General features: G+C 42.8%; 1 protein-coding gene across 4 annotated transcripts in view; it reads right to left on the bottom strand.

The window, feature by feature from the left end:
- KIZ (kizuna centrosomal protein) overlaps positions 1–27614 on the bottom strand; it is a 64418-nt gene that overhangs the window by 29557 nt on the left and 7247 nt on the right. For 2 of the 4 annotated variants that reach the window (XM_035101284.2, XM_035101282.2), the window contains exons 2-8: positions 20778–20840; positions 18775–18937; positions 17893–17937; positions 17525–17614; positions 13242–13869; positions 11916–12159; positions 5910–6044 (exon numbers count right to left, since the gene is read on the bottom strand). In XM_035101284.2, the coding sequence (XP_034957175.1) occupies positions 5910–6044; positions 11916–12159; positions 13242–13869; positions 17525–17614; positions 17893–17937; positions 18775–18937; positions 20778–20840 (1368 nt within the window). The remainder of the gene's footprint in view (positions 1–5909; positions 6045–11915; positions 12160–13241; positions 13870–17524; positions 17615–17892; positions 17938–18774; positions 18938–20777; positions 20841–27614) is intronic. The other 2 variants (XM_035101283.2, XM_035101285.2) reach the window with 2 other exon arrangements.

Raw genomic sequence — 27614 nt, 5'->3', positions numbered from 1 at the left:
GAACAGGCATCCCCAAACTTCGGCCCTCCAGGTGTTTTGGCCTACAACTCTCATGATCCCTAGCTAACAGGACCAGTGGTCGGGGAAGATGGGAATTGCAGTCCAAAACATCTGGAGGGCCGAAGTTTGGGGATGCCTGACCTAGAACAACCTCTTCAGTTGTGATACTTTCATTACCCTAAAAGTTATTTCCCTGAAAGTTAGTGTTCTCCCCTTCTGATGCCAAAAGAATAACCACAACTAAAGTCATGATACTCAGTTCCGTTCCCTCACTGCGAGAAGTGAGGTTACAGGGAACGAGGCAGAGGGCCTTCTCGGTAGTGGCACCCGCCCCGTGGAACACCCTCCCTCAGATGTCAAGGAAATAAACAACTATCTGACTTTTACAAGACATCTGAAGGCAGTCCTATTTAGGGAAGTTTTAAATGTTTGACCATTTATTGTGTTTTTAATATCCTGTTGGAAGCCCCATAGAGTGGCTGGGGAGGCCTGACAAGATGGGTGGGGTATAAGTAATAAATGATGATGATGATTCAGTAGAGTAACTCTCCCAGTGAAGTTTCCTTTGAGGAAATATATGGTGGGACATTTGGAAAGGATGATTCTTTTATTTCAGGGCTTGAACTTACAGAGGGTCTTTGTCAGGGTTTGTTGTGACTACTCTTGAGTAACGACCGCTCGCATGCTTGTCTTTCAGACGTTTTATTGGTGCACATTATTTACAGTGTACAGTAATACCTCGGGTTACGAACGCGATCCGTTCCGGATCGCAGTTCGTAACCCGAATAGTTTGTAAACCGAACGCGATCCGAAGCGCCATTTTGTGCATGTGCAAAGCGTGATTTTCACGCTTTGCGCATGTGCAGACCGCGCACGCCGCTTCTGCGCACGCACACACGGCGAAAACACTTCCGGGTTTGCGCAGTTCGTAACCCAAACTGTTCGCAAACCAAGGTGTTCGTAACCCGAGGAACGACTGTCATTTCATGTCTACCCGCTCGAGTCAGATTCCTGCACTACCCCCTCCCGCGTTCGGGACCAGCATAAAAGCCTCGGAACTGAGAAGCACATCCCTTTCCTCCTCTTTCTCAATTCCAGCATCAGAGGGACGGGTCTTCTGTCTGACCTATTCCTGTCCACTCTTTCTGCCTCCCTCTCTTCCTGCCTATGGAGCAGGGGCTCTTTAGTGTTGCCAGAGCCCTGGCACTCCCTCTCCGTTTCCTGACTCACCCCTTCAGACCCCTCGCTCTCATGACTGCTTGGAGATGGGCTGCTTCTGATGAAGGGGGGGGGTTCTCTATAATCCCTCCCCCTTACAGTCTTGAACTGGAGTTCAAGGGAAATTAGGAGACTAGTCAGTCATTTCCAACAGTATACTCCTTTCAAGAGGAAAACACATATACTGTTATCTCACTTATTTTGACATGAAATGGAGAAACACAGCCTGCAGGGGCCTGAACTCGTCTGCCCAATGAGACAGTGTCCAGGTATGACCATCATATCGCTAACCTGAACCAGAGTCATGAATGTTTAGTTTTACTGTACATTTCAACTAATTCTGAACATTCATGAGGAATCCATCTCTGAAGCAACCAAATTATCTGTGCCACACATGGATTCTCTCAAGCAGACTGCTCATGATCACTAACACTTCTTTGTAGTGATTTGTAAGCCACTCTAGGAACCTTTTTTAGCTGAAGAGTGGGATAAACAAACAAACAAACAAACAAACTCACTGTTCCTAAAGGCAAGCAGAAGTCGAGCACAAACTACACCTTAAAAGTACCGTATATGTAACAGGATATAATGGGCCCTGAAGTATAGGGGAAACTTTCTAAAGGGCAGGAGAAGCTGCAAAATCAGAATACAGAAACATACACACTTCCTGTTCTGAATCATCACCGACCGCCTTGATAGCTTATTCACAAGCAAGATTTAAAATGTGATGAAACGTTCATTAGAAAGCCCAGGCAGTGGGAAAGCTACTTGGGAAGATTTGCAACATGGAAATGGCAGGTTAGAAAAAGATCTAAAACCTCCTCCTATTCTCTATTCCTAATTCCCACAGGAAAAGAAGAAGAGGAGTTTGGATTTGATATCCCACTTTATCACTACCCGAAGGAGTCTCAAAGTGGCTAACATTCTCCTTTCCAAAATAAAAAAATTCCTTCAGTAGCACCTTAAAGACCAACTAAGTTTATATTTTGGTATGAGCTTTCGTGTGCATGCACACTTCTTCAGATACACAGATGGACTTCCATTTCATGCGGCTCAATGTGGTGCCTTCCATAGTTCTAGTGACAGGTAGGTAGCCGTGTTGGTCTGAGTCGAAGCAAAATAAAAAAATTCCTTCAGTAGCACCTTAAAGACCAACTAAGAAGTGTGCATGCACACGAAAGCTCATACCAAAATATAAACTTAGTTGGTCTTTAAGGTGCTACTGAAGGAATTTTTTTATCTTGCTTCGACTCAGACCAACACGGCTACCTACCTGTAACTATTCTCCTTTCCCTTCCCCCTTTTAGTTCTCTCTTTAGGCTAGAAGACACATCAATCAGGGACTACATTTAGCCTTCCTTAAGTATTTTATTGAGCCAAGAGTGTTTGCAAAAGGTAGTTTCAGCTTCTAGTAATATCAGAGAATAATTTTCCTATGAGTGTCTGGGTTGTTCCTCCCACTTACTCCAGAAGGCAGAACCTATACAAATCAGACAACTGTTATCCCTGTTTGGAACACAGCATCCATCTCCCTGTTTCTGTCCGGCCTCACTCATCAACAGACTCAGGCAATGTTGTTCTATAGTTGATTTTCTCAATTTGTTCACTTCTCCCTCATCTTATGTCCTTTCTCCTTATAGCTCTGCCCTTTTACTGTTCTCCAATCAATACATAAACAAAGCCTGAGACTTATGGGAAGAGTCTAGTTATGAGGGTATGTCTTTGGACCTCACACAGGGGATAGCCAGTTCTCTTTCAAGACTGCTCTGAGGACCATTCAGAGAGGCATTGCTAGGGCTTAGAACTATTAGTGCCACAAACCTGGGGGGCAGAGAAGTATACTCAGAGTGGCAGGACTGCTCCCCACCTGAGGGCGTATTGCAGACTGTGAGCGAGCTAAACTCAAAGTCATCCAAGCCAAGGGAGACCGTTTCAATGAAATCCTACATGCTGCCTAAGAAAACCATTAAGAAAGTCCTCATGGATGCTCCTGTGGCAGTAGTAGTGTCTGGGGCAGTAGTATCCAGTAGTGGAAATGAGGTTTTAAAACACCATAGAAGTGATACATTTTGCTTAAGTCCTATGAGGCATTTGCTCCAGCTGTCAGGACTGCAGCTTTGATTTTAATATTTGTCAGGCCTTCTCTCCTTTAGATGAAGAAACTACACAGAAAGGTCCCAAAACCAATCTTAAGATCAAACAGGATATTAAGAAGCTGACTGAGACTGATGCCTTTATAGTGGGTGTTGGTTTAAGACTCTTTGCAGTTTACTCCCAGGTTCCTGGCTAGATTAATCCAAGATTAATCTGCCGACCACTCCATTTAAAAGGGGGCAAGCTATTTGGCAAGGCTCTTGAGAAGGATAAAAATAAGGTGGTCCAGAGAAGAAAAAAGCAGATTGGGAATAGTTTCTCTCATCTCTTTAGGCAATGGTTTTAGGGCCAAGAAGGCAGAGAATCAGAGCAGGCCCAGATCCCAGCCCAGCAAGCAGTGGTCCTAACATCAGTGTGAAGCTGTATTAAATCCTGAACCTGTGGGACAGACACTCTCTCCCACACAGGGCACAACAGGTATATGTCCTGGCTTCTGGAGTGATCAGGAGGAATAACTCAGGTGAGTCCAATGTTCCTTCTTGCTACTGACTAAGCCAGGGATTATCAACCTGGTCCCTACTGCCCACTAGTGGGCGTTTCAGGATTCTAGGTGGGCGGTAGGGGGTTCTATGGCACAAGCTGAATCCTCCTTCCATCGAGCACTGGTGGGCAGTAAGGACATGCATTAGTGGGCGGTGGGTATAAAAAGGTTGACTACCCCTGGACTAAGTCATGCATGTGGGAAAAACACAGTCCACTTTGCTGGCTACCAGGCAGAGGGAAAATAAGGGTTAGAGCTGGGTGTGTCCCCTCTGCAAAAACAGCCCTGTAAATTCCTTTTTCAGATTCAGAAGCATTAATGCTTGCTTTGTTTATCAGCTCACACCCCTCAGGGAGCAAGCTCCAAAAGAACTCTGCATGGACTGTGACACTGCCAGTAGCCAAAGAATCAGGGGAGAGAGGAAGAGAACAACATTTAGTTGTATTGCCCATTTTAAATAGTAGGTATGCTCCAGGCTCCACAACTGAGGGGCAGGGTGGGGGTGCCACGCACAGTACCCATCCCCCCATTCTGCTCCAGCTTAAAAACAACAACAAAGACTCTTACCCACCCCCAAACAACAAACAAAAAGAAAACCAAACAAAGCCACTTTGCATACAGTGGTACCTCGGGTTACAGACACTTCAGCTTACAAACGCTTCAGGTTACAGACTCTGCTAACCAAGAAATAGTACTTCGGGTTAAGAACTTTGCTTCGGGTGAGAACAGAAATCGTGTGACGATGGCGCGGTGGCCGCAGGAGGCCCCGTTAGCTCAAGTGGTACCTCAGGTTAAGAACAGTTTCAGGTTAAGAATGGACCTCCAGAATGAATTAAGTTCTTAACCCGAGGTACCACTGTACTCTGAAACAGCTGTGTATAAAGTTCCAAGCACTTAACTCTGTGAGGTGAGTGAGGCTGGGAGACATCAGAGAAGTGTGATGAGCCCAAGGTCACCCAGCAGCTGCAGTGGAGGAGCAGGGAATCAAACCCAGTTGACCAGATTACGAGTCCACTGCTCTTAGCCACTACACCACACTGGCTCTCACCACACTAGAACTTGTACAATCCAAATTTCTAAGGTCAGTCCTTCAAGACCCAAAATGTGTCTCTAATGTCACTTTGGGAGTAGAGACAGGCTTCATAAAAGTGGAGGCTAGAGTGTGGGTGACCAATGACCATACTCAACTATTGGCTCAGACTATCTCTATTCCCCCTTGGCCTTGCCCCACTAACTATGAGTGATGATTTTCAATCCACATAGAAACAGGCAGCGGCAACTAAAATCTCATCCCTGGGCTTCTCTCCAGGTCTTCTACTCAGCACAGGATATGATCAGGCCAAAGCACTCATTAAACAGTGTGTAGCAGACACACAGCCAATTGGATCTAGCCAGTACCCCAACTTTTATTGCCAAGGAATCCATCAGGTACTCTGCCTCCCCCATGGCATATCTAACTAAAGTCCCTAAGCATCGGAGGGCCTTTACCCTGGCACAATGTCACACCCTCCCCTTGGCTGTCATTGAAGGTCGATATAGGAAGATTGCTTACTCAGAGAGGCAATGCCCCTTGATTCTGGACAAATAGAAACAACAGAGCATGTGCTTCTCCAGTGCCTATATTATAGAGACATTCGGACTAGCCTCATCTCCCCACGACTCCATAGGTACCCAGGGCGCACAGGACAATTCTATACCTCCCTGCTGCTTTCAGATACCAACCCTGCTGCAACATACAATGTTGCCAGGTTCTGACCTGTGCCACAAACTCGATTTAATGAACACTCATATTGGAATGCTTTGTAAATTGATAGCCATAGCCTTTTATATACTAACCTTTTATGCTCTTCCACATCCGTTTAATGCTCCCAACCCTTTTTTAAGCTTATTTTAGCTTCTTATAGGTTTTTTTATATATACCTTCTGTTTTAATAATTTTAGCTTTCCAAAACATTTTACAGATTTTAAATGATTGTACCCCACCCTACATATGCTGGTCTATGACCGTAATAAACACTATTACTGTCTCCCAGTTAAAAGAAAATAATATTTGAACCTTATAAGTGTCTCCAGCTCTACTGTATTCACAGCTTTCCTCTGGTATAACATCAGGTGTTCCTGATCTGCTGTGGCCACAAACTGCTCTATGAATGTCAGGACATGATCAAATCCTTCAAATGTCAAAGATTTTCTGCAGAAATAAACAAATGTTATTACAACCTATTAAAATATTCACATACAAAACCAAAATGAGCACACAACTGTAAATGGGGAGGGAGTCATATTTGCTTATTCATGTGTATGACATATTTGTATATAAAGAAGGAGGTGGGATCTTCCACTTAAAATCAGGTGAATCTTCCTCCTCCTCCTTTGGTATAATAAAACAGGCCAGTCTCCCTATTCCACTTTATACATGAATGGGGTGTACACAAATCTGTCATATCTAATTTTCCACATAAATAAAAAGATTTTGAAAACTTCATGAAACAATATAAACACACTTTAAAAATACTGTAATAACTACAATATGCACTGCGTGTTCGTGGTAATGAATGTGTTGTATGAAATGACAATTGGATAACTTATTCTATCTTCCATATATTCATATTTTTGAATGGTAGCTAGCACTTTTGATAAAGAGCAGGAAAGTTGGAAAGGGTCACTTCATTTCTAGCATACACACCCCAATCTTCTACAGTCCCTTTAGATTCATCAGGTGTGCATGGGAACTGGCCCTGCTCTTGTTTCTGAACCACAGGGCATTATCCTGTTGTGAGCTTCCAGCCCATGAAGCAGAGCACAGATGTCACCATTCACACTAGGTATCCCCACCTAAGAACATAAGGCAGCCATACTGGATCAGACCAAAAGCTGATCTAGGGCAGGAACCTGTTTTAATAATAGGCAACCAAATGCCTGTGGGAAGCCCACAAACAGGACCTAGACATTAAAGCAGTCTTCCTGAACCTTGAGATGATTTAGACTACAATTCCCATCAGCCCTCAGGTTTCTGTATCTGACAGCAAACACTGTCCTGATTTTATTATTAGAAATTGTGACCCTTTTAGAATATTAGAAGTGTGGAGTTGGAAGTACCCCAAGGGTCATCTAGCCCAACCCCCTGCAATGCAGGAATCTCAGCTAAAGCATCCATAACAGATGGCCATCCAATCTCTGCTTAAAAACCTCCAAGGAAGGAGAGCTCTCAATCTCCCAAGGGAAAGGGTTACACTGTCAAACAGTTCTTACTGTCAGAAAGTTTTTCCTGAGGTTTAAGTCAGAATCTCCTTTCTTGTAACTTGAAGCCATTGATTCGAGTCCTACCCTCCAGAGCTATAATACATTAGTGTTTTGCTTTCTCTTCTTTAAAAATAGAAATCTTACTTCATGATCAGAGCAGGCACTGAATACATCTCAAGTGTAAGTTTTAACAATGAGGCAGTGAGTTGCAAATGATAGCTCAAACAACTTAGCATTTAGCCCTTTCTAATTTAACAGTACCCAAGCATGATTGTATTTTAAAAAACCTGTTTCCCTACAGGTATAAAATATAACTGGAGAGACTGGAGTAAGTGATACCTCTATAATGATGCAAATTGAAGTTTAAGCTTTTTAACAATGGAGAATTGCTAATCCTTTTACAGAGGTGTAAATAGCTATTCAGACTGTCTGTTTTGTTTCCACATTCAACAGCAGAACCCCACAAAGCAAAACACACAGCTAGCCTATAAACTGTTCAACAACAGCAGCAGCAACATTCATTATCTTTATCAAGGTTTTTGAAAAATCTACAACTTTAATATATATTGTGAATCACACATGAAATTGTAAAACATTCTCCCAAATTGCTAAACTCGATTACAATGCAATTCCACAACAGTGACTAAGAACAGTGGAAAATGAAGATGGTGCGGGAGTGACGTTTTAAAGTTTAGACTTAACACACATTGAGGCAGTGAGAACACACAGGCAGTTCAACAGGGCTTTTCATGGCACTGAAGTCTTACAAAATCTCTATTTCAGCTAGCTCGATCCCTATTGTGCTCCTCCCTCTGGGTGGTCTTTCCAGGGTGCCACTTGAAGGGAATACATTAATAAAAAGGAGGGGAAGGAAGGGACACATAAATAAAGAAAAGCAAAATGGATGACATGATGCAGCAGGCTATGGATCAGGGGTCAGCAAACAAGGGGTCTTTCTCTTTTACAGGTTGTTTCCTGGAAACAGTCTGATTAAGCTGACAGCTTGAATTATGTGTTACATTTTGTAATGCACAATCCATCTGTGCTAAGTCCTCTTGAATGCAGCTGAAGCAGCACAAGCAAAAGGTCTCTGCCTTGTTCCTTCTTAAACATGAGCTTGAAATACTCATTATCTTCCTAAGTGCTAAATCCGAGAGGCTGGAGTTTTTAAGGCTCTGAATGAAGCACAGGTTAGTTATGGGAACTGGCAAAGTGCTGGACGAGACTTTCAGTTAAGAGTTTGACAACACTGACATGTAGCAAATTTCACAACACCCTGAACTGTCAAATACCTAGCTAATTTCTTATTGAGGGTGGTGGAGGCTTGAAGTATCAATAATAGAAACAGATAGATAACTGCCAGGTGGCACTATTTTAGACATCTTGTAGGAAGCTCAGAGCACAAAACTTCAATCTGTGATTGGGGGAGGTGGGAAATCTGGATGTACTGTTATGTACTAAAACAAATGGTGAAACTGAAAAGAAATGTGCTGTGAATAAAGCTTAAAATCATTTTATTTATTTTTTGGGGAAGGGGAGCTAGTCTAGGTCTAAAATACATAGAGTGCATCCATTATACCACTTGACCTGAACACAGAATCTTCACTTACAATAAAGGCTGATTATGTCGTTTTCTTCACAAAGAGGTTATTTTCAAATAAGGTACCAAATTATGCTATGTGTAAAGATGTCTAATTACATTTACCGTATTTTTCCGTGTATTGGACGCCCCCATGTTAAGAAAATGGGGGGAAATTGCCCTGACTTGTTGAAATTGGGGGGGGGGATTGCCCAGAGGCTAACAGCCCCACGCGTCTAACAGGCCGCCTATCAGCTGTTCCCTCATCGGCAATTACTGAGCTGGGGAGGGGCAGAATTGAGCTTTTGGGGGGGGGAAGAGTGGTGAAGCTTTTTTCCAATTACTTTTAGCACTTTTTGCCTTTCCCACGGAGCCTCCGTACAGTATTCTGTTTGCCTCCTCCCACTCTGCCTGCCCTACAGCAGTCCGTTTTTGCCGTGCGGTGTCTTCGCGTGGCTCCATTTGTGCGCGGGTGGCGCAACGTTACCCAGGAGGAGTGCAGCGATTGAAGTAATACCCCTCTGTGCCTTTAACATCAGCGAAACATTGCGCCTTGCATTCCTCCTGTGTAATGTTGCGCCACCCACACACAAATGGAGCCACGCGAAGATGCTGCGCAGAAAAAACAGGTCGCACACAGCCTCCCCCCCCACACACACAGTCTCTGCCTGTAGGGCGGGCAGAGTGGGAGCGGGCAAGCAGACTGAGAATGCCCCACGGGGAAGTCGTGGAGGGGAGAGATATTGTCAATCGCCACGGCCAACTGGAGAGGCATATTCATCTGAACTGTAACAAAAAGACATTTAATAGAGAACAAAATGAGGTGAAATGCTTTTTCTATGATCACATAGAAGTGCACAGCTAATGGTCCAGCTTATCACATACAACATGAAAATAAATAAATAAATAAATGGGGTGGGGCAGAAGAACAGGGACAGCCATGTAGCTCGCAAAGAATTGTGGTACCTGTCACCACTATGATGTGTCACAAATACCATTGGAAATTCCTCAGTTTTAGCACTTGTCAAAAAATGAGCATTTCTGGTTGCTTAAGAAGAAACAAGACAGAGTTCAGACAGTTACGTTGTGGTAACACTTGCAGGGGGACTAGGTAGGACTGAGAAGGCATGCAGAGTGATCAAGAATAAGCAAGAAAGCTTGCAGCTACTTGGAGACCCAAACCGAAAGGAGAGAATCTATCTGTTGCCCAGAAAAGGGTTTCAGCCACATCTCTGCAACCTTGAATGACTTGCCACAAGGGGCAGTGAAACAACAGTTCACTTTCTCTCAATAGTACCATGTTTGCTGGAAAGAATCAGGGCAGCTGCCAACAGAAATATTAAAATACAATAATTTATTAAACATTAAAAGCTTCCCTAAACAGGGCTGCCTTCAGATGTCCTCTAAAAGTCTGGTAGTTGTTTTTCTCTTTGACATCTGGTGGGAGGGCGTTCCACAAGGCGGGTGCCACTACCGAGAAGGCCCTCTGCCTGGTTCCCTGTAATTTGGCTTCTCGCAACGAGGGAAGCGCCAGAAGGCCCTCGGGGCTGGATCTCAGTGTCTGGGCAGAACAATGGAGGTGGAGACGCTCGTCCAGGTATACTGGACAGAGGACGTTTAGGGCTTTAAAGGTCAGCACCAACACTTTGAATTATGCTCGGAAACGTACTGGGAGCCAATGCAGGTCTTTCAAGACCGGTGTTATGTGGTCTCGGCGGCTGCTCCCAGTCACCAGTCTAGCTGCCGCATTCTGGATTAGTTGTAGTTTCCGGGTCACCTTCAAAGGAAGCCCCGCATAGAGCGCATTGCAGTAGTCCAAGCAAGAGATAACTAGAGCATGTAGAGGTAGGGTCTCAGCCTGCGTACCAGATGGAGCTGATAAACAGCTGCCCTGGACACAGAATTGACCTGCGCCTCCATGGACAGCTGTGAGCCCAAAATGACTCCCAGGCTGCACACCTGGTCCTTCAGGGGCACAGTTACCCCATTCAGAACCAGGGAATCCTCCACACCTGCCCGCCTCCTGTCCCCCACGAACAGTACTTCTGTCTTGTGAGGATTCAACCTCAATCTGTTAGCCACCATCCATCCTCTAACCGCCTCCAGGCACTCACACAGGACCTTCACTGCCTTCACTGGTTCTGATTTGAAAGAGAGGTAGAGCTGGGTATCATCCACATACTGATGAACACCCAGCCCAAACCCTCTGATTATCTCTCCCAGCGGCTGCATATAGATGTTAAAAAGCATGGGGGAGAGGCTCAATCACCTTGCCCAAGAATGGAAAATTTGAGACTGGGCGATAGTTGGCCATATTGGCCGCATCTAAAGATGGTTTTTTAAAGAAGCGGTTTAATAACCGCCTCTTTCAGTGGGTCTGGGAAGGCTCCCTCACAGAGAGAAGCATTCATCACCCCACAAAGCCCAGCGCCCAGCCCTTCCCGGCTAGCTTTTATAAGCCAGGATGGGCAAGGATCAAGGAGACAGGTGGTAGGTTTCACTCATCCAAGCAGCCTGTCCACATCCTCGGAGGTAACAGATTGGAATTGATCCCATGCAATTTGACTAGACAGGACTCTAGCACTCCCTCGCCCCGGCCCTGCTCCCACGGTGGAGTCTACCTCTTCCCGAATCTGAGCGACTTTATCTGCAAAAAACATTGCAAAATCATTGCAGGAGATCATGTGGCCCGTACTGGGCCCCGATGGAGCAGGTGGTTCCGCTAAATTGTAAACCACATGAAAGAGTCTCCTGCTGCTGTTTTCTGCAGATGCAATAGAGGCGGTGAAGAAAGTCTTCTTCGCCGTCGCTACTGCCACTTGGTAGGCTCAACACTGAGCTCTAACCCGTGTCCGGTCAGCTTCAGAATGAGTTATCCGCCACCAGCACTCTAGCCGTCTCAGCGATTGTTTCAATGCCCTCAGATCCATGGAAAACCACGGGGCTGTCCAGGCTCCATGCAATCGGAGAGGGCGCTTTGGAGGCAGACAGTCAATAGCCCTGGTTAACATTCCAGCGGGCCACTTGTGTAAACCTGTGACATCAAGCACACTGTTTTATTGCTGGAAGTGAACAAGGTTTAGGGGGAGGTTAAACAGCTTGAGCATCAGTGAGAAAGAAGGCAAAGTTGCAAAACCTGCCAATGATGTTGTGCACACCTGCGCTAAAAAATCATTTGAAAAAATGTTCCAAATGGTATTTCAACTGAAAGGAATAAAGAAATCAATGGCTTGGTTTTACCTTATTGTGAGACTAGCAGATGTGCCACCACTTGAGCTATAATGACATAATGCTTGTGAACATGGATGTTCTTCCTCATTATATGGTGTGCTGCAGCCTAAATCCTGTAGTTTTAATGGTTTCCCTTCTTCATCCTCTTCACTGAAAGAAACAGTAAGGTCACTACTTCCACCTGAACTTTCACATTCTTTCTCCTGTGCATTTTTGTCCAGCATCAGACTATCCTCAGGAACTGTAACAGAAACTTAACATTAAAAATAATTACAGATAAAAATAAATTACAAGGAAAATATTAATTCAAATTTGATAATAGTTCTATATATTACAGTTAAAAATACATCCCCAAAGGTCATAACTGGCTTCTTTAAAAATGTTAAATTCTGTGTTTTTAAAAAAGAAAAGGTTGAAAGCAATATATAGTAATATACATAAATATACTGTAATGTCAAGGCCATTCAAAATCTTCATCACCAAGTTCAAAAGTAAAAGATAAAAGTAAAAGATAAAAACAAAGCTAGATATCTCTACCACAGAAACTAATGAAGAAGAAACTACAATCAAGAACCTTCTGTATTTTAATGTTTTGTTGGAAGCCGCCCAGAGTGGCTGGGGGAACCCAGCCAGATGGGCGGGGTATAAATAATAAATTATTATATTATTATTATAACCTACAGAGAGAGAGAAATCAGTTATACCACTGACAAGTTCAATGAAAATCCAATTTAAAAATCATGGAATAAGCAGACAGAGAAAAACAAGGACATAGGTCTCTTGCATGGACTCTCACTATAGTAGCTCAGGCAGTAAACAAAACTTAATGCAAGCGATAGGTTAAGGGACCCCTGACCATTAGGTCCAGTCGCGAACGACTCTAGGGCTGCAGCACTCATCTCGCTTTATTGGCCGAGGGAGCCGGCGTACAGCTTCCAGGTCATGTGGCCAGCATGACTAAGCTACTTCTGGCGAACCAGAGCAGCACACGGAAACGCCATTTACCTTCCCGCCGGAGTGGTACCTATTTATCTACTTGCACTTTGACTTGCTTTCAAACTGCTAGGTTGGCAGGAGCTGGGACTGAGCAATGGGAGCTCACCCCGTCGCGGGGATTCAAACCGCCGACCTTCTGATCGGCAAGCCCTAGGCTCTGTGGTTTAACCCCCAGCGCCACCCGGGTCCCTATAGATAGCCCTCAATGCGTTACTGCCATTGTTAGTATATAAACATGCACTTCCTTTGCATCTGCAGATAATGCAGTGATGGATACCATTGTAAAAATCCAACTAGACAGGAGGAGAGCTATTTCCATTACACACATCATCACTATACCTGGGAATCTTGCTCTCGAGTGCTCATTTCCAGAAACAAGCTGCTCAGGGCGACACACCAATAAGATCGGCCGTTTAGATCCTTGTTCATTTTGTACAGAGTACTCATGTGTCAGTATTTCTTCCAACGATTTGCAGGAACTGTCACTTTTTAAATCGGTGGTTCTGTTCTCTGGACTTAATCTTCCATGTAACAGGGAGTTAAGTCCAGGAGACATTTTGCTTTCCACAAAATTACTACTGCAATTATTTGTCTTGCTTTCTACTGTTAAACAGCGAGTTCTTTCCTTCTCATATGATACACTGGATGTGACTGGCATTTCCTTGCCCATCAACAGATATGTCTTTCCATCTATTTTGTCAGACTTATTTGAGCGCTGTAGATCACTATTAGTTCGTACTACACAGCTGTCTGTCACATAACTGCTCTGTGATGGTTGTCTATGTGAATGTGGGTCAGAAATTGAAAAGCTCTTTGTGAGCTCAGAAGATTTCGGCGGCACACTGAAATCTTCAACGCTTGAGACAGCTGACATTTGGCGTCCCATAAAGATTGTTGCTGTATGATACAGTCCTCTTGACATGGCTGTCCTGCTGTTAATTCCTGTCTGTCTTACTTCTGGCACCATCTGAAAAACACAGTTTGAAACTGGGTTTAGAAGAACAAGATGTTATCCATTTAAAATATATGCGCACACCTGCAAGGCTCTCTTATAGGCACAATCAAACCGGATGGTCTCTTATGTAAACCCCAGTGAAATGAGTTGGAGAGCACAAGAAAACATCCCAGTGAATTGTATCCCACTTTTTTCTAAATGCAAGTACTGTGTACAGTTCTACACATTGCCAAGTATTTTGCAAAGCAGCTGCTCTACCATTTGGCTGACAGAGAGTTTTGACCATATTTTCAACTATGTCCCAAATAGTTTATTGGTCATACTAAAGTAAGAAGGAACAGTGGGAGAAGGTGACAGAATACCAGAAAACTTGCATTTGTATATGCAGGTTTCTCTCCCCCCCCAAAACAACAACAACACACACATGTAAGCTGGCAATCACCTGCCCACCAAGAACAAGCATTAACTACCGGTATTTCCAAGAGAGAACCAGATAGACAAAGTCAAGTATGTAAGTGTGGTGGTTATGGGCAGAGAAAACTAGAACCAACTGCAGGCATGGCTCTCTGAATTATTTTGAATCAAAGTTGTTCTGTCTTTCAGCACATGACAAGGGTGGGAAGGATCTGGGGTCAGATTCTGAAGTTCAGTGGAACCTCTACTTACGAATAACTCTACTTACGAATATTTCTACTTACGAATGGAGCTCCGTCCGCCATCTTGGATGCGGTTTAGATAGGATTTTTTCTACTTACGAATTTTTAGATAGGGTTGCTTTGACTTATGATTTTTTTCTCCCAATGCATTCCTATGGGATTCGACTTACAAATTTTTTCGACTTACGAATGTGTGTTCGGAACGCATTAAATTCGTAAGTAGAGGTTCCACTGTAGAGGCTTTGAGGTCAGGACAAAGGACTTATGGGCACAACTAGTTAATTCAACTGAAATAAACAGAATCTATACAGTTCTATTCATTTCAATGGGACTTATGCAGAACTTCCAGTGAATTATATCCACCATCTACCACTATACATATAACTACTGGCAGATATCTATCTGTTCCCTGGTTCTCAGTCACAAAGGCATTCAAGTAATACATGACCTTCTGCAACATTCTGAAACCAAGGTTCTGCTTTCAGGTTTACTACTGGGAGGATGGCCATGTACAATTTAATTTATATGAAACCCTTCAGGTAAGCAGTCCATCAAAAGGATAAGCAAAGATAGTATGATTTCCAACCCACTGGCTAGAGGACTGTCAGCTGTAGAGGGTTGACATCACCCTCGCAGCACATGCACCATGTGAACTGTCAGTTGTTCTCTGGGTTGCTCTGGCTACTTTGAGATTGTGGAATTAATAGGGAAAATGCTAATGTTTTTACTTTCCCGCATATTTTAAAAAGTTACATTATTTGCAAGAATTTTCCAGTTAACTTGCAACCTCTTGCACCCTTAGAAAAGTTGTTCCTGGGTATCGGGGATTCTCCAGAATAGCCTGTTCTATATATAATCATCACTGTTGTTCCTTGTCATTTTTGTGCTGCTGGAATTTGTTAAATGGATTTGATACTCTTAACTCATTAAACTGAGTGTATATTGGGCCTTCTTAGGGGTTATGTTTGTTTTCTGTTTTCATTACTATTTAGTAGCTGCCTTTAGTCCCTTTGGAGAAATAGGTGGGACAGAATTTTTAAAAATAAAATAAATGAACTCCTTACGACTGCAGTACTATAGTGCCCCAAATTATAAACTGTTGTTATAGTTGCCTGTTTATTTTTTAATTTACTTCCAGGATTGCAATAATTTATGATATGGGGTACTAAAGTACCATGGTATTATAAGGGTTCTAGTAGTTCTGATTTACAGATATTTGTGTAAATAGGGCTGCAAGGAAATGTAGGTTTATTTAAGATCAAAAACTTCAAGGACAAATATTTTAAAAACAACATAGGAAAATTAGCATTTCAGAACTCTATCACTATCGCTTCCTAAATATCTGAACATTGTAGAAGGCATACTTATATAGGTCAAGGCTGGTGAGGCTCATTGCTCCATGCATATTTTAAGAAGGGCCTAAATTCAAGGTTTTTCCACGTTTTTAATCTACTGTGAAGGAAAAACATCTATAAACTCAGATTAACGTCTGCTAACGCAATGAAGAAAGAAAAATGAAAACCTTCCTGATACTATTAAACACACACACACAAAAACACAAAATAGTGTTGCCTCTGTTTCTTTCCTGATAAGAGTCTTAAATACCAAACAGTTAAATGCATAATAACATTTACTGGCAGCAAGACAGCCTGCTTAGCTGATACATAAAGCAGGTAAAAGGAGAAAAAGTTAATTTCTTGGCTGAATGATTCCATCGGTAGCTATAGGGCAAACTAGAAAGTCTTTTAGCAAAGTAGCAGTTGATTCTTCTATCAATCTGCAGCACACATACTCTTCCAAGGAATGCATTAAATATGAAAATCATATCCTGTTATCATCTGTTTCCAGCTTTCAGCCCAGTAAGCTTTCCTTAATGAATGCTGTAGCCTAAGGGACAAGCATGCTGTTGGCTTTTCTGAATAATGGAGTGATGCTACCCATTTTGGCTTATTACAATATCGACTAGCTGAGGGGGTTTCACACATAGTCACAAGTGACTACTCTTGCCAGCATGCTCCAAGTTATTACAAGATGTTTTTAGACATTTCATCTAAAAGAGCTTTCCTGCTTTTAGGGAAGAAAAACAGCTCTGGTCTTGAACTGTATCATTTATATGGAGATAGGAGGAGGGATTAGAAGGCTGCACTACTGCAGATATATAGCAGAATATATTTGAGTATTTCTCGTCAGGCTTTGTCTGTGATTGTTGTTGTTGGTTTTCTTCTTCTTTGGCGTATTTTGGAAGGGGAAAGTCAAAATGTACAAAATTATAAATGCTAATTTTGGGGGGCTTAAATTTAAATATTTGGCATACATGGTGTGTGTGTGTGTCATAGTATTTTTAAATTTCACAATGAACATTTGTTTCTTTTCCAGCACTATGGCAAGATTTAAACTGCATGGCAGAAGTAATTACACAAGAGGTTTGCAAAATATTTTTTTCACCTAAATAAAATAAAAGCCTCTAAAAGCTCCCCAATTAATAAAGACTACAGATATGATCCAGCCAGAGCTGCGTCCCAGTCCCATTGATTTCAGTGGGAGACTTAAACATGCCTTTTTAACTCCGTCATCGAAATGAATTTAGAGCACAACCCAGCTCCACTGATGGATCGTGGGGGCAGTATTTGGTTGGTGCCTAGTTGCCTCTCTGCCAATGTTTGTGGAAAGGAGTGCCACCAGCTGGGTGGCTCTGCTGCAACAGAGGCCTCAGCATCACCCAGTTGGTAGCTTCCCAAATAGCTGTGAAACAGGATTGGGTACTGGTAGCTTTGGACTTGCTGGAGTCAAAGCACAGAAAATGCATTCAGCAAAAAAGTAAAAATAAAATAAAATTCTTTTAAATGGCTCCCCTTGACTTTTGCTCTGGCCGCCCAAGGAGGCAGGGCTTGGGAGGCAGTGATGGGTCCATTGCTCTGCTCCTTCCCACTTGTCCCCAGTCCCAGTTTGGATTGCTTTGCCCAAAGTGTTTAGTTCTGGTTAGATAGATCTTTAAAAATATTTTTACTTACCTGGTGTTTCATAACATCACTCTTATTGCTTTTTGAAATATTTTTTCTCTCAGGAATCTGCTCTCTCTTAAATCCTCCTTCATACTCTGCCTAATATATAAAAAGGCATCATAAATTAAGATTAAATAGTCTGTATATTGATTCAGGCTGTGATCCAGCCAAACATAAGTATGCTCTACTGATTTCATTGAGGAAAGGTAAAACATAGTTTACCACTGCATTCAGATTGTAATAAATATACAGTAGGCAGTGAAACAAATATTAAACATATATATTAAGCATTCTGAACAGCATTCTCAAAACATTATTTACCCTAACAGTTTGCCTGATTAAAGTTTTAATGTAGTTGAAACATTTAATCTACTTACTGTTATATCTGTCTGATGATAAACGGTACCAATATGAAATCTGAACTGGATAAAAGGCATGTTTAAAAATTTAAAACCTTTACGTATGACACTTCATCCAATTCAAAATACAAATGAACTGACAATGCCTTTGGATACATTGCAATATTACTGTATTATTTTATAATTCCTTTTGTAACATTTGTTGCAGAGCTCTTTATACTATCATTGTAGTCTACCATGGATACACAACTCAAATGTCACAAGAGTTCTGTGTTCCAGATGGCATATTTGGAAAAAGCTAGTATTGTACAGATTGTATGGCAACAAGAAAATAATGGTAACCCTGACATCAAAATAAATCCCAACAAAAGGTGAGTGCTGATGGAGTAGAAACCAAAACGGAAAGGTAATGTGGTTAACTCTAAAACAGCACAGTTGAATCTGTCAAACAAGCTTCTCATACAACATCCACAAAGAAAAATAAAGAACACAACTATTCTAGAATGCTTCAATAGCCAGTAAAAATAAAAATCACATACTACTCAAGAAAAGGCAATATCATAATAAAATGCTGGCAGGTGTTTCCTCTTTCTTTTGGATCCAGTTACATGGGTCAAGGAACCAAAACACCATATATTTAGCCAATAGGAACATGAGCCTAGAGCCTCAAGAGTATAGAGAGAGTATTCCAGGTTCTCTGTGCCCGCAACCCTCCCTCATTTCCAAAGCTATAAGGCCACTTTGCTTCACCGCTTTACTTATACAGCAGGTCTGCATTTTTCACGCAGCAAGCAATTTATTCCAGAAAAGGTTTTAGGGCTGATTTATATCAAAGTGTGGGTACACTCAATTTGTTTTCATCAAAACCATTAATCGTTATTAAAGTGCAGTATATAATACCTTCAGCCTCTGAAGGCACTGAGATCTTGAAGCAAACTTCTGAATTTGAGTTTCAATGCAATCAAATTCCTTCAACAAGTCTTGGTTCCGGAGCAAAGACTTTTTCTGACGCTCACATATTTCTTCTAGGTATTTTTTTAGCTTCCTGTATTTCATTTTAGTTCTACACAAGGAGTGGGAAACAAAAAGAGAAACAGTTCCATATCGTGTATATGAGCTTATTCTTGGAAGAGAAATATTTACCTAGGATTCTCACAGGAACCCTGCCAAAAGCCATCATTCATAGAAAAATCCATGAGGGAAGAATTCCAATATGATGTTTACATTTTGCTCCTTTTCATTTTAAACACTCATATCAATTTCCTCAACAAAATGTCCAAAGCTACAATTATGAAATTAAAGTTCCTATTTTAAAAGTAAAGGGCTCAGTACAACCTTTTCCATTCCATTCCCCTTCCCTTCCACATACTCATGTGCATGGGAAGTGCAAGCTGCCATTACAGGGACTGAGAGATCCATGTACGCCTTCCATAGCCCCATGTAGTCCTTCATCTCTCTGCCATTCAAATTTTGCTGCTCCAGGAAACAAGTACAGTGGTACCTTGGTTTACGAACTTAATCCGTTCTGGAACCCGTACTTAAACCAAAGCGTTCTTAAACCAAGGCGTGCTTTCCCATTGAAAGTAATGGAAAACAGATTAATCTGTTGCAGACGATGAAAAGCAACCCCTAAAACAGCAATTAGACATGAATTTTACTATCTAACAAGGCCACTGATTCATAAAATGAAAGCAATAGACCAGGCTGCAATCTACTACCCAGTATAAAAACCCTTACTGCAGCGGAGGTGCCAGCATCCTGCCCACACCGTCCTGTGCCCTGTGAGGGAATGGCGTGGCAGTCACTTTTGGGGCTGAGCTGTTTTGCGTTGTTCTGGGCCTGGAGCGGCGACTGCGTGGGCAACACCCAGTACCGGGGGAGGGGGAGGTTGCTGCAGCAGCACATCCTTCGATGCTGCTGTGATGGCGGCAGCAGAGGGACCCAGCACCGGGGAAGACGAGAGAGAGAGAGAGAGAGAGAGAGAGAGAGAGAGAGAGAGAGAGAGAGAGAAGAAACGCCAGCTGCCATGCGCCAAAGGGCACTTTGGAGAAACCCCCATCGGGACTTGGAGAGAGATGTGCCGCGGCGATGGTGATTATCCAGGCGAGGCGGGGGGGGGGATCACTTGTCCTTAGGAACCCACGGCAGATAGAGATGGGAGGGTGCAGGGAAGGGAGTCCATGGCGGCGAGCCTGATCCGGGTTGAGTTTCCTTTCGCTTTGCATGCGCCTCCCTCCCTGAGGAGTGGAGATTATTGGTGTGCCTTGGGCCTCCTTCTCCCCCAAGGTGTGCTGCGTTTAGGGACCTCCTCGAGAGTCAGCCTGGCAGCTCCACTGAGTGCACTGTTGCTGACGCGGACCGGCAGTGGCTCCCCGGGGTTTCGGGCAAGGAATGGGCTCCCTCTCCCCCCCCCAGCCCTTCCTGGAGCTGCCATCCTTCAGAACAAGATGTCGTCCCCCTTCTGCGCTTCATTGCTGGTGAGCGGCAGCAACATGCCTGCTCAGCATGGCAACGCAACGTTCCCCTTCTCTGCTTCCACCCTTAGCCCAGATCCTTGAGAACTGGCATCTTGTTCTGGAAGATTACAGATTACAGAGGGCTAGAGCTACAACACAAAAACTCTGGTTTCTGGTACAAACTAAATGCACGTCTGGTGCATGTGGTACTCTCAGCAGAGCCCCATCTGAAGAGTGCAGTTGCCAGGATATATGGGGAAAGGCAGGTAACCTGGTCCCAAGCCGGTTTTAAATGCTAAAAGCACAATCTTGAATGGGCCTGGCAGTATACTGGCAGCTTCCTCAGCAGTGGCATGATATGGTGTCAATACTATGTAGTCACAGATCCATTAAAATAAATTATTAATAAAAAATAAAACAATGCAAAATCTGCTTAAGCAGACTTACGTGCGGGTATCACATGTGGTGTATTCAAGCATTTTTCTTTCCAACTCCAACCTCTTTGTTTCACTAAAAGTACAGAGTGATGAAGTTATTGTACAAATGGTACACTACAAATCACTTTGCAGTAAAGAAAAGGAAGACATTTTACAGGTTTCAGAAGAGTTAGACACCCAAGGAACATTTTTTTCACTGTGAATTCCAAGCCATCAAGAATCATCATTATTAATCAAACTGCTTTGATCCTAATCTATCTGAGGCGGCAGCTATCACCAGAACAACTTGCCTCTTGTGGTGGTAGATACAGGATGACTAACTCTTGGAAAGCACTCCTTGAAATAATGTAGGAAATGAGTCATTTGTAAAATCTGGCCACATGGTAGCAGGAATAACATCATCTACTGCTTACAAAAATGCAGAAACAGACATATGGTTAAAGTACTCCCTACTACATGGCTAAGACAACTGGCTGTCCATGCATGTGCCACACATAGGATTCTAACAGAGCCTCCATCCTATTCTCCTCCTCTTACAAAATATATTTAATACACTGAGAGTAGGTACTGGCTGTGGCTCACTAACAATGTGGCATAGTGGTAAAAGTGCTTGACTAGAACCTGGGAGACCAAGGTTCAAATCCCCACCTAGCCACAAAGGCTCACTTTGGGCCAGTCACCATCTCTCAGCCTAGCTTCCCTGACAGGGTTGTTGTGAGGATGAAATTAAGAGGGGAGAGAAGTGTGTAAACCACCTTAACCTCCTTGGATATAAATAAATGTTACAACAACAACGGTACACTTGGTGGTAAATCTGCGGTCGTTCATGCCAATGCTGTTTTTAATTGTAATCTCCTTTGAGCTTCAGAAAAGCAGAGTGTAAATATGACAATGAGTACATTAGAAATGCTAAGAAATAAATTGCAAAGATGTTGAGGGTGTCTCCCCATCTGCTGTCATGGTTAATAGCAGTAAATATACACTGATCAAATAAAACCCACCTCAACACTTATCTTAGGACAAATACTTTTAAGCAAGTATTTCACTGCTCTTAGATGTGAAGATTGGCACTAGTAGATTTCTGACAACCTTGTAGAACACTGCTTTCTATAAGCCTGAAAAATCTACCTCCCTTGAAGGTTTCTGTGAAGCAATTGGTTCAATTGCTTCTTTGATCTTTTATATGGATACATTTTCTTCGATAAATTCATCCAGTGGTGCTGTCAGCATATTTAAAGGTGACCCTTCCCCAAACATCTCAAATAAATCACAATCTATTAGAGCAATTCTGCCCATAAATTATATCCAATATGTAAAAACAGCATCACTCAAAAAACAAAAACAAAAAGCCCACCCCGCACTGGCATACTACAATGTTATGTTAGTGGAAAAATACTAAACCCATCTAGTAATACCCTTGCCCCAATGAGAAGCCACTGGTAAGATAATTTTTATATCATCAAGACAGCCAGCAAAAGAGGGAAACTGGGGAGAGTTTGGATCATAATTAGGGATAAACAGGCCATTGCTAGAATCCTAGTTCAATCAGGAATCCTGCTGTCCCCTCCCAACACAGGTGCAATGTTATACCTGCAAAAGAGATGACATAAGTTTAAGTATTCTCATTAGAGTAAATGGAGAGTCCTGAATTACCTCCCACCCTTCCTCTTTGCCACCATATCTACAAAAGGTAGGATTTCAACTACTGGTAACCCTGCAGCCAATCACAGCACACCACAAGGTTATAAAACCACCCACAGAACATAAATGCAATACAAAGGCACACAACATAGAGCTACAAATCTCTGCTCCCATATCTAGTGTGCTATGAGCACATAGTGAGGGCTCTGATAATGGGAACTTCAGTGATGTGGCTTTTTGCAAGCTCAACAGCTAGGGAGAACAAAAAGAAAGGATGGGAAGATTAATTTTAAAAAAACCTACCACCCAGTTTCATATCTCCCTTTCTTAGGTATCTGGGATCATGCAGTCATGTTGCCATGGCAGCTGGGATGCAAACCCATCTTCTCTCATGAGAAGCCAAGAAACTCTCATGAGATTGTACTGGTTGCAGCATTATATATGGCAAGTGTGGGCAGGATGCTAAGGAGGCAGCTTAGGTCTTTGCTCCAATGCTGGGAGATAAGACTGAGCAGGAGGAAGAAATGACATGTTAATATTCTCTCCTCCATTTCTGAGGCCAAGGGAAGAAAACTCCCAGAGGACAGTTACTATTTAAGTCACTTATCTATACGTAATAGGGTATGTTGAGATGCGGGTGGCGCTGTGGTCTAAACCAGTGTTTCCCAACCTTGTGCCTCCAGCTGTTTTCAGACTACAATTCCCATCATTCCTGACCACTGGTCTTGCTAGCTAGGGATGATGGGAGTTGTAGTCCAAAAACAGCTGGAGGCACAAGGTTGGGAAACACTGGTCTAAACCATAGAGCCTAGGGCTTGCTGATCAGAAGGTCAGCAGTTTGAAACCCCGTGACGGGGTGAGCTCCCGTTGTTCTGCCCCTGCTCCTGCCCACCTTGCAGTTTGAAAGCGTGAAGTGCAAGTAGATAAATAGGTACTGCCCCGGCAGGAAGGTAAACGGCGTTTCCGTGTGCTGCTCTGGTTTGACCCGGAAGCTGTATGCCGGCTCCCTCAGCCAGTAAAGCGAGATGAGCGCACGACCCCAGACTCGTCCGCGACTGGACCTAATGGTCAGGGGTCCCTTTACCTTTAATTGGGTATGTTAAACATGACAATTCCATAACTTTATAACCATTCCTCAGGCATGATTATATAATGTACATGAACATACTTAGAGAGACAGTATTTATAAATTCTTAAATAAATCCAAACCAAAAGTCAACTTATTCCTCACTGACTGTGCAGGTCAAACAAAAACCAAAGCTAAAATTCTTATTTAGTCTCAGCCTGCAAGTGAAAGCACAAATGAAACTAAAATGGTGATCAGTTTTTATTTCACTTGCAGCAAACAAAAGGACTTTGGAATAGTGTCTCATTTCTTTTCTGATCAGGGAAGGTGGAAGTGTTTATATATTATTTTATATCTATATATACTGGTATATATAGAAATGAAGGCATTGCGTGTGCAGAGGTCACAGCCTTTCTCCGTAACCGCTGAACTGTAATGGAACAAATTTGGCCACAACATTCCATGCCCATCAGTGAGGGATCTGGCATTTAAAAAAATTCAAAAAAGCACAGTTTTCACACCTAAAATAGTGAATAAATGAAAAAAAAGTGGCGCCCAAATTAGACGTCACCAGCAAAAGCTCTGAAGACTCCAGCAGCATCCAATAGAAAGGCAGATTGCACGCTGTCACCAGCAAAAGCTCTGAAGCGTGGCGCCAAATAATGACATCATCAACCAAGGAACTGAAACCACCAAGGCGGCCATTACCAGACCCCTAGGCCCCTGCCAGGCCGCTAGGCTCCCACTAGGCCCGGGGGGAGGGGGGAGCGCCCGGATCGCAGGCCGCAGCACAGCCTTTGTTTTATGTAGGCCCCTGACAGGCCGCTAGGCTCCCACTAGGCCCAGGGGGGAGGTGGTGGTGGGGAGGGACAAAACAATTTAAAAAAACCAATCCACAAACAAAAACATACAAAATACACAACAACAATACCAAAATCTCTAAAACCCACACACCACACCAACTACCCACACTACAAATACACACAACACACAAACACACCACACCCACATCTTAAACACTACCCACTTCTGACCCACAAACAAAAAACACCCTACAAAACTAAACAAAATAACACCTTAATAAATAAACCTCTAAAAAAAACCACCATAAAAAACCCATTAAGCCACATCTATCTATCTATATACAGTGGTACCTCGGTTTGCGACTGCAATCTGTTCCACGGAGGCATTCACTTGCTGAAGGCACAGCCTTGCTCTGTAACCGCTGAACCAAATTGCATCAAATTAGGACAAAGTGTACCTTGCCCATCAGGGAGGGATCTGGCATAATTTTTTTCCCCAAAAAACCTCACCTTTCACACCTAAAATAATGATTAAACACAAAAAGTGGCGCCCAAATTAGACATCACCAGCAGAAGGTCTGAATACTCCAGCAGCATCCAATAGAACGACAGATCGCATGCTGCTGCCTCCAAAGCCGCGCCACCAGATGAAATCACAAAATTCCACAGCAACCAACTCAAAACAGGCCCAACATTGCCCAGCAGACTGAATAGGCCGCAGCAGACTAGGCCACTTTTCAGACTAGGCCAAGTGGAAGTAGAGGCCTGCCTGGGGGGAATGGGGGGCGAATAGGGGGCAGGGATAAGTAATGGGTCAGAACAGGGTGAGGGGAGACACAGGGATGAAACCTGCCCTCTCCACAGTATCTCGCCTCGGCTTTGAAGACTAGGCCACTTTCCATACTAGGCCAAGTGGACGTAGGGGCCTGCCTGGGTGGGGGATGGGGGGCAAATAGGTCATAGGCTGGGACAGGGTGGGCCCAATCACAGAGATGAACCAGTGGATGGGGGGAGGACACAGGGATGCACCTACTGTATATAAACATAACACATGAAAAACAGGGGGACTCTGAGGCTCCATTTAACAAACTGAGCCACCACAACGCGTGGCAGGGCCAAGTAGTGTGTGTATATATATATATATATATATATATATATATATATATATATATATATATATAATTTAGGGTGCAATCCTAACCCCAGATCTGATGGGATAAACGTTAGGATGTGGCAGGTCTCCAGCTCAGATGGGGTATGCAGATGCAAATCCCCAACCTGGCTCAGCTAGGGTTCAGCTGGCTGAGCCAAGACCAGGGAACTTACATCAACATAAGCTCTGAAAAGTGGGCATTCTGCAGCAGTGGCAATGGGCAGAGTAGAATTATGCTAGATCCTAATCCTGAGGAACAGTTGCTTGCTCTGTAACAGAGCCATTTGGCTTTGCTTGTAGAGACAATGTAACCATGGAATTGAGGGAGGTGTGTGAATGTTACTTGAGTTCCTGCTGTGAAATAAGAAGCATTGACAATTTTAAGTTGGCACAGACTTAGGCTTCCCATGCTTAGGATTGTTCCCTTAGTTACTTATCCAAGTCACAATCATGCCTCATTGGTGGGTGGTGGGGTGGGGAAGAAACCAATAACTAGTGCTTGACTGCATTATAACGAAGCCACTGAAGGCAGGAAGAAAGCTGGTAGATGTAAATGCTAGGGCTGGGTGATACCTAGTTTTCAACATCGTGATATACCAGCAGCTAAATGCCGTGGATATGCTGATATATCACGATACCTGGACTGTATCTCAGCTGCTTCTGCTGAAGAAAAAATATTGTTGACATTTATCAATAATAATTGGAGAACCCCTTTTCTACTTTTTGTGTGGAAGGGGAAATGAATGAATTTGAGACATTTGGGTCTGAAAATTGGGAAAATATCGCTTAGCAGGAGGAAATTGGGTGTCATCCTGGAGGAAAAACTGAATAATCTTTTTATAATATAGCTGACAGATGGAGAATCCTAGGTCCTTTTTATTTCTCTTTCTTTTCCTCTTTCGTTCTTTTTATCTTCCCTATTCTCCTTCTTTTTTCCTTTCTTTCCTATTTTTATTGGGGGGTGTCCTCTACTCTGGGTCAACGTGAAGATGATGGCTGGCTGAAGTACCCTGCATGAAAGGCACAGAAAGGAAGCTTCCAAGGTGAGAGACTGGAGAAGAAAAGGACGTTCCTAGGTGAGAGCTGGCAGGGTCTATCTCCTCCTGTGTGAGACAAGGGTTAAGATCTACCTTTGAGAGGGGACTTTTCATTTTCTTCTCTATTTCTTTCTTTTCATTTAGTTTGTGTCTTGTATTGTATTATGAAAATGCTTAAATATTTTTTGTATGAGTAAATATTACAGACAGAATGTAGAAATATTTAATGGCACGTCAAAAGTTTCCTGGGACACAAAATAAACATTTAGTATTTTTTTTAAAAAAACCAGCAAAATAAACATGCTAAATCAGATCAATCTCCAGGCTTCAGAAAATGTTCCAATGGAAACGGAAAGTTTTTCATTGCAAATTAGCCTAATTTGTACAGGAACTTTTGAAGCTTCTGAAGATACTTCAAAAGGTAGCTCCACATATAGAACTCTTTGTTCACTAAGATTAGGCTGGCACCATCTGTAATGGGTTTTAGGCACCAGCAAGCCTTCTCTTGAAGCTGGCCCATATATTACTCCTCTGGATTTATGCAAACATAAATGTAGTATGTTTTCTGTATTTATTTATTTATTTGTTTTATTTTATGTTAGTTTCACATTTTCTACACCAGATACGTTTATACAGTTATGCAGCATAAAAAATGAATGAATAAAGAAATAAAGCATATTACTGTAATCCAATCTTGTAACTAAAGCCACGTGTTACCATAGCCAGGTCTGATTTCCTCAGGAATTAGCCCAGCTAATCTAAACTGGACAAAGCCACCCCATCATTCAAATGTAAAGCTCCTAAACTACAAACCTGAATGAAATTCCATTCAAAACAGGCTGGATCTCAATTCCAGAGATCCCCTCCCACCTGAGGAAGAACATCTCTCTCACATGTGGATTCAGCTTCCCAGCCTACTATCACCCCCAGACACTGGTTCAGAACCCCAAAAGTTTCCTAAGTATTAGAGCAGCTTGTCATATTGATCACAGCATACTTCAAACTTTGACTGACCTCTCCATGTTTATGTTTACATTTACGTTTATGTTTAGTAACATGGGGAGAGACTCAATCCAAACAACACCATACACCAACAGATTACTCTCCTCCTTTTCCAGTAGCTTATTCTCTTCTTATTCCACCCCAA

Source organism: Zootoca vivipara, chromosome 8, assembly GCF_963506605.1.
Source record: "Zootoca vivipara chromosome 8, rZooViv1.1, whole genome shotgun sequence".
NCBI classification, from domain to species: domain Eukaryota; kingdom Metazoa; phylum Chordata; class Lepidosauria; order Squamata; family Lacertidae; genus Zootoca; species Zootoca vivipara.
This window is presented reverse-complemented; position numbering and strand designations above follow the sequence as displayed.